The 10959-nt window shown below is 49.9% G+C and overlaps 1 protein-coding gene across 2 annotated transcripts in view; it reads right to left on the reverse strand.

Moving 5' to 3' along the window:
• HIP1 (huntingtin interacting protein 1) overlaps positions 1-10733 on the reverse strand; it is a 153676-nt gene extending 142943 nt beyond the window's left edge. For both annotated transcript variants that reach the window (XM_019646862.1, XM_019646861.1), the window contains exon 1: positions 10530-10733. In XM_019646862.1, the coding sequence (XP_019502407.1) occupies positions 10530-10649 (120 nt within the window). In that variant the 5' untranslated portion in view covers positions 10650-10733. The remainder of the gene's footprint in view (positions 1-10529) is intronic.
• Positions 10734-10959: the final 226 nt, after the last annotated feature.

Genomic DNA, 10959 nt, shown 5'->3' on the forward strand with positions numbered 1-10959 from the left:
CCACCTGTGAACACAGAGCAGGACTACTGGCTCCCAGTCCACTGGCTTTGGATGTCCCATGACTGGACACGGAAGCCTCTCTCTGTAAATATGTCCCTCCCACTGAATTCTCCACTTCTAAAACACACTCACCTTTGTCCTACCAGTGTTGCCAAAACTTGTCTCTCAGTCCACTGTGACACAAATCAAAACATTCACCTCAGTGTTGGCCACCTGCCTTCGAGAAGGAACAGGGCCTATTCCATTTTCTGTTACAGCAACAATCAATGCAATCAGGTCCTTGCTGAATGAGCATCATTCGCTCATTCAGCTAACATTTCTTGAGGTCCTACTGGGTTGTGGGCACTGTTCTTGGGGTGGGGAGGCCTACAAAAAAGGCTAAGCTACAGGGAAGCTCAAAGTCTAGTATGGGACAGATACCCAGAGAAACACTTTAACACAGAAATACCATCAAATTAATCTGCCTGGAAGAGTAGGGGGAAACTTCCCAGAGGGGCCATTAGAGGTGGGACTCAAAGGATGAAGAGTTTGGGAGGTGGATGAAGTGAACGAGGCCTTCTAGGCAGAAAGGAATGGCACCACCTGGATAAACACAGAGGAGTGAAGAATGGTGCTGTGCAGGGACAGCGCCAAGGGCTTGGTAAGGCTGGGCTCCAGGGAGGGGAGTACCAGGACATTAAGGCTGGTAAAGTTTGGCTCAGTGTCATGCCAACGAGCTTGGGTTTCGGCTTAGAGTAATGCATCACAAACAGAGGTTTTTAAAACATGGAGTCATATAAGCAGTTGTGCCTTTTAAAACAGAACTCTGACAGCCAAGGAGAGGGTAGATCTCATGAGGGTAGAGGCTGGAGGGCAGGAAGGCCAGCTGGGCCATGCAATCAATAGTTCAGACTAGAGATGAAGGCCTGGACTGAGGCAGAGGCAGTGGTGAGCAGAAAAGTGGGAGCAAGACGGCAAGTAATCAAGGAGGCATTAACAACAGGACTCCGTGACGAGCTGCAGGGGTACAGGCCAGAGGGGTGTCAAGGATGACTGGGAGAACTTCAGCTGAAATGGCCTGGGATGGTTTGTTTAGAAACTGAGATTCTCAAAATCTGAGAACAAAGGGGAATGATCAAGTTTGAGGCAGGAGATAGAGTTCAGGTTTAGGTGTGTTGGGTTTTTCTTATTGGCAGTACTGGGCCTAGACTATACAGGCAGGTCCCATCCTGGAATGAGGATCTTAAAGGAAATAGAAGATCTCAAGTCCCTTCCAAGCATGAGTCAGGGAGTTGACATTCAATAGGAAGTCTGCAGAGAACCGCCCATAGTTATGTCAGAGAGCTGATTCCTCTTAGTGGCTCTAACTGTGCTCATGTGAACCCAAATTCACAGTTAGCTCATCAAGGTTCAGAGTTCAGAACTTGGAGCAAAAGAAGTGGCCGATGCCATTCAGTTCTTTATTCAAAATACTTTATCCTTCATTCCACAAACCATTATCAAAGTCACTCGGGGGCCAGACACTGACCTAGGAATCTGAGGTTATAAGATGAATAAGGCACTCGACATAGATTTTTTGAATTCCTACCAAGTGCCAAGCCCAGAGAGGTGGAGCCCTTGCTGATCTTACTCCAAGGGAAGTTGACCTGGACCTTGCTCAGAGAAGAAACCACATAGCTCATGCTTGTGTATCTCTTTCTGAAGGATTATGGAAAATGGGATGGAAGAACAGCATCAGTCAACACATATCCAAGAAAAACCAAACAGAGAAGGCATTTGTTTCCAGCTTAATAGGAGAGAGGGGACACATAACAGAGGAATAAGACATAATAACACACACAGCAACTGCATCATGGGCTGGCCCCAGGGACCACGCAGCCAGGGACCTCAAAGAACCACTGTCAGAAGGTCATCGTTTCTGCCATGTTCCCAGGTGACATTCCCCAAGCTCCCAGATTCTCATAGTGGTTCATCATGGCTCCGTCATGCATGACTTGATCTAAATCTTTGTAACATGTGCTAAGCCCGAGGTTGTGTTCCAACAGTCCACCACCCAGGTCTTTGGTTTTATTCAAATGTGCTTCTGGAGACACACTTTCTTCTCAGTCTTGCCTTTGAGAGCTTTGCACCACCTAATTTATTTTGTATTTCACAGACATCCTGAGCCTTAGCTGGTGTAAAGTCCTCTGCTAGATGCTGGGGCAACTGGTGAAAAGCTGAGTGAGGAATTTAGGGCCCATCTGCCACTAATGAAGGTAGACAAATGAATGGAAGCCGAGGGCAACATGCTAAGTGTGGGCTAATGACAGGCCTCAGCTTCACGGCTACATGTTCCAGCAGTGCTTAGAAGACGCTTGTACATGCATGATTCACAAATCAAAAGCTTTCCAGTTCTAGGACAGCATCACAAGTGTTTTCACGGGGGAAGGCTGTATTTGAGAGAGGCCTCAAATATGTAAGTGGTAGGTTCTTAGCCTCCTCAAGACACCGTCTTCTACTTGCTGGGGGTGGGGGAGGGGGTCTTTTAACCTTATGCATTTTGAAATATAATAGAGAAAACTGCACAAAACAAAAATGTACAGTTTAATGAATTCTCATAAACCGCCACCCAGGCCAATAACAGACGGACTTCAGGATCTCAGCAGCTTGCCTTGCACACCCTCCCAATCACTAACTCCCCTGTACCCAGGGATAATCTTTACCTGGACCTTTATGGTAATCATTCCCTTTACTCTTTCCAGTTTTGCCATCTAAGCAGCACCCCTTAATAGTGGTTTAGCTTTGCCAATTTTTTAAACCTGATATAAATGGAAGCAACCAGAAGGTGTCCTTTTGGATCTGCCTTTTTTATAAGATTCATCCATCTTGTTGAATGTAACTACAGTTTATTCATTTCCATTGTTGTATAGTATCCCAGTGAGAGACTAGATCACAATTTATTTATCCACCTCTTGTCAATGGACTTTTGGATCGTTTCCAGTTTGGGGCTATTCCAAAATATGATTATGAATATTCTTCTCGGTGCATACGTACGCATGCTATTGTGCATACAGCTAGCAGTGGAATGTCTGGGTTACTGAGTGGGCCTATCTTCAATTGATGGATACTACCAGACTTTTTCCAATGCAGCTGGACTGGTGTACAGCCCGTCAGCAGTGCCTGAGTGTTTTCATGTTTCACAGCCTTGCTTGACACTCTCAGGCTCTTTTTCATTTTTATTTCAGCCATCCTGATGGGTATCCAGTGATATCTCATTGTAATTTTAATTTGCATTTCCCTGACTACTGATGACGTTGCACACCTTTTCATATGTGGCCATGTGTTTATCCCCTTTTGTGAATATCATCCTGCCTATTTTTCCATTAGGTTGTCCTTTTCTTGAATTTCAAATGTCCAAATAAGTCAATTGGAAAAAACTTAGGAAAAGAAAAATAAAATCTCTGTACCTCATCTAAGTTCGCAGCCCCAGGCAGGTTTCAGCTTTACAGGGAAATGAGGAAAGGAACATATACAACCTGAGATCAGACCCACCAGGTCAGCTCCTTCCCAAGGGCTCTTAAGGCAAGTCACTTCAGCTCTCTGAGCCCCAGTGTCCACACTTGAAAACTGACCACAATCACCCACTGCATGGTTGTTCTGCGGCTAACAAGAGGTTGTGTAAATGTGCTTGATAAACTACAAACAGTGTTAGCTGTTGTTAAATGAGAAGCCATCGGCCACACTAGCTTCTTGAGCTGTCCCACGGCACTAACAGCGGAGGTGACAGCAGCAACCTCTCAGATCCAAGAAAATCCCCGTTCTCTCTTCTGCTGTCTGAGCCAGAGGACACCTTCCACCACAATCCTGCTCTGCATGCTGTGTCAGATGGTACTGCCCACAGCTGGGAGCTGGGCTCCTCCCTGCCTGTCTGAGCAGGAAAACAGGAAGCAGCCCCCACCCTGCCAAGAGGTGGGGCTGACAAGTTCCCTTTCCTAGGTGGGCATCTCTCCAAGCCATCAATCCTCTGGATGCTGGCGAAGCACTGGCCCCAGGCCCTCTGCACCAGGCTGTGCCCTGTGCCCCGCCCAGGTCTCTTCCACACTTCCTCCGAGGTAGTGGAATAAGTGCGCCAGTGGGTGGGGAGCATAAACTCACCTTCATCAGTGCCTCACAGGCAAGGAACCCTTCTAGTGCCCAAGTGGGGCTAGGAGTCTGCTCTCCTGGGCCACACGGCCAAACCCCATCCCTTCCTGAGAGGCAGCAGCATCCTACCCTGAGTCCCACATGGCCAGTACCTGGGCCCCATTCCACACACAGGGGGCATCTGGAAACTTTTCAAGAGAGCAGCTGAGAGCTCAGAGGAAATGCCTGTCCTATTCCATCGTGGGAAAGCCTGTTGACAGGAGTTTTATAAGCTAAAATATTGGAGAGCTGGAAGAACCCTCAGAAATATTTCTATCCTCCTCATTTTAAAATGAGAAATTCAGTAGCAGAGCCAGATTTTCTCTTCAGGGAGGGCTCTGATATTACTCTGCACCCATCCCAGCATCCCTTAAGCCCTGCTGCAAACTCCAGGACCTGCACATGGCCACTGCCATTAGCCACGCCCAGGGCCCTGGGACACGAGGCCAGTCACTCTCCCTTCCTGGAAGTATCTTCTAGCTCAGAAAGGTCCCACCCGAAGCAGAAGTCCCACCTGAGAAGGCCAAGACCATGTTTTGGGAATGCTTATAAAGTGTTCTCAACTTCACAGAAATCCAAATAATTAACCTTGAGCTCGCATTCCGTGTCTAGACTCTGCAGGCTCTCTCCTGCATGGGTTCTCAGGAGCTGGGCAGGGGCTTCCATAGCACCCTGGCTGCACAGGCCTGACACACAGGGCAGGGACTTAAGAAGAATTAATCACTGGAGAAATCAAAGGAGACAGAGGGAGAATCTCCAAAATGTGCAAAGGAAAAGCACTCTGCAAGAGGGAGCCTGCCTCAGGACCCAGGCCCCCTGTAGAGCCACTGACTGCCTTATGTTCACACGTTTGGCCAACAGGCCTCGGCATCTGCCTCACACAAGGCCCTGAGACCCAGGCCCTGCTCCCAAGAGCTTACAATCTGGAAGGGAAGCCAAGACGTGAGCTTGCTTAGATGAATGGGAGAAACATATAGTAGCCAAGGGCCTCTGCTCACCTGAACACACGATCTAGCAGGAACCAGCCTAGGGGGGCTGTCTAGTGGAGGGAGGCAGTGTAAGTTAAGGCCTGAAAAGGATAGGGACTAGGGATCCTGATGGTACCCACATCATGCAGGGTCTCTGGGAAGCCAGTAAAGGTTCTTGAAAAAAGGGAATTATGGAAGCAGTGTAGGGCTTTAGAGACAATCCATCTGGCACCAGGCCATTTTGGGGACAGGGAGGATAAGATCACAACAATGCAGACAAGAGGTAATAAGGATAGAAACGAGAAATGTCACAAAACAGAAGGTGGCTGTGAGGGTGAGAGGGGAGGAGGTCTCAGAACTAACTGGTGCCAAGGAGTTGATGGGGACAGGTGGAGATCAGACAGGGGAATGCAGAGGCTGGGGAGGCCCACGGTGAGTTTGGGGCATGTGTGGTTTATCTGAAGGCAAAGGGAAGTGGTCACTAAGGCTGAGAAGTCAGGAGGTAGATGTGGGGAGTTGGCGTCATGGAGGTGAGAACAGGAACCAGCAGATGGAGGTGAGGTCACAGGAAGCGGACAGGAGATAAAAGTGGGGTGAGGACAGTGCCTTGAGGTCCCCAACCGCAAGTGGGAGGAAGGAGGCAGAGAGCCAGAGAGAGCCAGGCAGTGGCAAAGGAATAGCAATCGTATAAGGCCAGGCTCTGGGACAGGTTTTCCTGGGTCTGAGTCCCAGTTCTGTCACTTAACTTCAGAACCTTGAGCTAGTTACGAACCCCTCTAAGCCTCAATGTCCTTGTCTGTAAACTTAAGATTATAATTCATAAATTTGTGGCAAGAATTGAAAGGGGTGTCTCCTGTAAGGCTTTCACCGCTGGAACACAGTAAGTGCGGTTAATACTGGCTATTATCATTAGTATCAGTGGGAGGAAACCAGAGGAGGACAAACCACGTTCTTAGTGTCCTTTCTATGTTTCCAATGCCAACTAAGGGAGCGAGGAGGGAATAGGACGGACACCTTTTATGAAAGCAGCCATTCCTGTGCAGCCAGGGTTGAGAACCACTGATCCCTCTAGCCCAACCCTAAAATGTTTCGGCTGGCGAACTGTAGGCTAAGCATCTGCCAAACATCATGAGCAAGGTGGCAGAAACACTCCCTGACTTAAACATGGAGAAGAGGACTTGGCCATCTGATTTTGAAGCCCTGGCTTCTCTCTTTACTCGCTGTGTGACTTTGGACAAGTCACTTGGCTTCTCTGAGCCTGAGCTATTAAATAGGATAATGGATCTAAATCACATAATATGTTCTAGTACCCAGTGTGCCCTCAAGAAGTATTTATTTCTGTCTCTTCCTCTCTAGAATCCAAATCTCTGGGCTCTTCCAAACGCATGATTCATTAGGATCCTGAACTCTATGCTGGGCTCCACCCACAGACACTGTGACTCTCTAAGGGTTCCTCTGTGTTTCCAGAGCCCTGGCCTCTCCTCTGATCCCTGTAGCCACCTGCCAAAGAGCAGAGCAGCTCAGACTTCTGCGTGCACACGACCACCCAGGGCTCTCGTTGAAAATGAATGCTCTGATTCAGCAGGTCCTGCACTGGTAAAGGTTCAGGCTCAGAGGAGGCTGGTACTGCAGGTCCTCTGTACTCCATGAAGAGAGCCCCGCAGTGGCTGGTCCACCTCCCTGCTGACTCATGAGCTCCCCTGGGGCTGGTCTGTTTATCTCACTCATCTCTGTGTCCCCTCCACGGTGTGTGCTCACTAAATGGATGTTGAAAAATTACACAAACTATAGAGAAAATCATTCTCCAGCTAAGTAAATACAGACAGGGTATTTGGTTTGTCTGTGAGTGGCAGCCCTCCTGGTTCATTCCAGAATCACCCTCTGGAATTGGCAGTGTGAGGACAGAATGATGGAGGGGGACTGAGACCTAGAAACTGGAGTCCTGGGTTTGAATCCCGACTCTTTCATTCACCAAAGGTGGCCCTGGGTAAGTTACCAAGCTCTCACCCATAAGGTGACAGAGACAACACCTAACCACCATGTAGCCTCAACGATGGCTAAAACATTCTTTATAAACTGTGAGGTGTTCCAGGCAAGGGATCATTATCACAGCAGCTATTTGAAGGGCAAGAACAACTTTTAATTTCCCTAGAGCCTGAAGGTTGCTTGTGATGGGCTGGATAGGGGACGTACCAGGGTCTAGTTGGAGACAGAGGCTGTGGCAGGGAGGTCTGGGGTCCCCACTCTGGCAGGGACAGTGGCCATGTGAAGTATGAGGATGATGCCAGGAGAGTTGAGGACCGAAGGCTTCCTGGAAGACGCTGGTAGAAGTGCGGAAACGAGGCTAGTCTGATGGCACAGGCAGCCAGGACACTGGCCTGACCAAAAGGAAGGCAGAGGAATCAGAGTCCTCTGATGGACATGGGGCAGGCTCCTGACTGATAGTGTGGCGGGCAAAGCTGGACCAGGGAGAAACTGGGAAAAACATCAAGTATCTACAGATGTGCCCTGTAGCCCAGGGCTGAGTAACCCACCTAGGCCAGGGCTTCCCTTGCGAGCTAACCAGTCACTTCCTACCCTCGACTACAGCCAGCCTATCCCTAACACAAGCCTCAGGCATCTGAGGACACAGGCAAGAACAAGACACAGTCCTGCCCTCAGAAGCTCATAGTTTACTAAGGGCAACACTGAAAAATGGTACAAGGTTGCAGGTGGGAGTGGCCAGTTCTGTTCCTGTCGCCACCTCAGCCAATTTCACCTCTAGATGTTTCCTTATACTAGTCCCCATCCCTGGAATGCCCCATTCCCTCCCCTCCACCCAGCATGCGCTAACGCATGCTGAAAGGGGTTCAGTCCTCGATGAGGGCTCCCTACCCCTTCCTACCCCCACAACCTGTACTTTATGCACGCACTCTTGGTAATTGTTGCATTACCTAGTAACACTTTCATCCCTCTACGGAGGAGTTAATCACAGCCTGCATGATTATCTACTGTGCTTTGTGTCTCATCTCCCTAGTCAGATTATAGCAATAATCACTGAAATAGTGCTCCACAATTTACAAAATGCCTTCACGCATACTATTTCATTTAATCCCCACAATAAACCTGCGAGGTAAGTATTATCTTCTACAATAAGGAAACCATGGCTTAAAAAGGTTAGACAACTGGCCTGAGGCCACGTAGCCTATCCGTGTGCCCAGCCACAAAACTCGAACCTCTTCCAGATCCAATGCTAGTGCCCTGCCCAGTACTCAGAGGCAACACAAGGTAATGCTTAAAGATTGGGACCACTTTTAGTTGTGTGGCCTTGGGCCGGTTACTTAACCTCTCTGTGCATCAATTTTCTCCTGGGAAATGTGGCTGATACCCACCTCATAGGTCCTTGTTGAGATTAAAGAAGGTAATACAATAAAGTACTTAGAATAGTTCTAAACACTAATTAGTTACAATTATCACTATACCTTGGCTGATTCTCATGGTCTCTTAACTCATTAAACATTTTTTTCTAAGTTATTTTTATATATCATAATATATTTGATAGGTAGTCATTAAACTAAGTAAGTGTTTTTGCAGATTGACCAATGCTAAGATTTTGGATTGTTCTCTTCTTTTCTCTCCTACCTCCCTAATAACTTCAACAACAAAAAACTCTCTTTTCCTGCTCCAGTCTACTCCTCATTCCCACACAACCCCCCCCCCAAATGCTAGGTCAAATTTAGCCAATTACAAGTGTTCTGCAAAAAAATCTAGACTCTCCTTGTTGGGTTGTCCCTGGATCAGAAGGGGACTGCCTGTCATAGCTGGAAACTTTCACAAACCTAATTTCCATCACTATAATGGGTCAAAGTTTTACTATATTTCTCTATTGCTCCAGTTTTTACTTATTTGAGACTATAGAGGGAAAGAATTATCATAAAATACCGCCTATTTGTTTTATTTTTCCATTTAAAAAAAAAGAAGAATATTCACACTGTTTCCTGGAGCAAGAAGCCACACGTGACCGACAGGACAGCTAGTGGAGGCAGTCACACCCACTGCAGGCGGAAAGCTTTCTTCTTTTCAGCAGTCTGGTCCACAAAGCCAGAGAATGAGCCCCATGCCCTGCTGGGCTCTGGGAGGCAGAAGTGAATGGCCATCTCTCCCATCCTGCCTAGGGCAGGATTGGCCCAGGGAGGGGACGCTCTCTACTTTACATCACCTTTCGGGGCCAGACATGGCTGAAAAGAGGAAAGGATGAAGTCCCTGGGGGTGAAAACCTTTATGCTTTGCAAGATTCCCTATATAGAACACTCAGTCAGGTCCTCAAAATCTTTCCTATCTAAAAGTTTGGGGAGAAAAGCAGAACAGAGCAAGGGAACCAGCCTCTGGCAGTGGAGGCTCTGCTGAATCTTCAAAGCTTTCACTCTGAAAACAAGAGTGAAGATCCAATCTGCCCATACAACTTTGGCACTGGGATTAAAAGAAGTACTGCACCCTTTGAAATGGATTTTTGCATACAAACGAGCTGATGAACACCATAAACATGTCAGTGTGATTCAGTCAAATCAATTCACCAGGCATTAAAACCGAGGTAAAAATGGATTGTGCCTTTTTTTTTATGACACAGAGGAATTTTGGCCCCCAGCCTTGGTCAGGCTGGACAAATTGGGCAGTCTGCCTATTAGCTGTCAGGCACATCTTGGGGGCTGAAACCAAAACCCCAAGTCAGGGCTCTGGGCACCACTGGGCAGCTCATCCTACCAGCATTAGGCTGTCAGGCCAAATGCCCCCATTCCTGCCCCTGGCCGCCTCCCTCCTCCAGCCCCCAGTCATTTTCCAAGCTCGGCCACACTTCGCATTTCCTACATTCTTTCTCACCGTTCAGACCCCTTTGGCCAGGCTTCCAAGAGCCGACAGCTGGGGCTGGTGTGAGCCAAGAAAGAGGCACCAGGAAGAGGGTACTAGGGGTGGGGGGTATGTCAGTGCAACTAAGAAGCGATCGCAAGAGGTGGAAAGGACTCCCCATCCTTCATACCCCCAACCCAGCTCCCTAGTCTCCGCCGCCACACTTGGGTCTCCAAGTGGCTCCCCAGTGCGCTACCCCTGCCTAGGAGCACTCCTTCCATTCAGCCCCTTTTCGGTTCTTCCCCCAGTCACCGCCCCTGTGACCCCTGCTCTGCCCCACCGGGACCGGCTCCCCTCGGCCGCGCAGCACAGATCATGCCAGCTCCTCGGAGACAACCTGCCCTTTTCCCCCAGGCCAGCTGGGATGCCCAGGTCCCCGACCTTCCCGGGTCGCCAGGACAAGCGCACCTTCTCCCGGCCCCCTTGTCCCGTCATTCCCTGGGCCTGCAAGACCCCTACTCCCTTCAAAGCCCTTGGGCACACCGCGTCTCCCGGGATGCCCATGCCACGCATACCCCGGGATCCCCTGGTTCCCACCTGAGTCCGCTCGAAGCTCTCTCGCTCCGCCGCCTCCATCCCCGCGCCGACCCCGCGCCGGCTCAGCACCTTGGGCAGGGGGTTGGGCACCTGCTTCATGGAGCTGGCCATCCGGTCCATGTTGCCGCACGAAGCTGAGTCTGGGGCCCTCGGCCGCCGCGGGATCCCCACGGCACCGCCCGACCCGCCCGACCCGCTGGGATCCGGCGCTAACGGGACACCTCCCGCCTCCATTGGCTGGGAGCGCTGCTACTCTCCCGAGGCCCCGCCCCATCAGAGGCTTCCCCGCCCGCCCCCGCCCCTCCAGAGCCCCTCGGCGTGCCTCGCCGGGTCAGGCCCTCTGGACCGCTAGGCGCGCCGTGACCGGCCCGGGGACCTGTCCGTCACTGGGTCCTACCGCCTTTGGCGGGGGCGGGGCGGGGCGGGGCGG

Source organism: Hipposideros armiger, unplaced genomic scaffold (assembly GCF_001890085.2).
Source record: "Hipposideros armiger isolate ML-2016 unplaced genomic scaffold, ASM189008v1 scaffold_107, whole genome shotgun sequence".
NCBI classification, from domain to species: domain Eukaryota; kingdom Metazoa; phylum Chordata; class Mammalia; order Chiroptera; family Hipposideridae; genus Hipposideros; species Hipposideros armiger.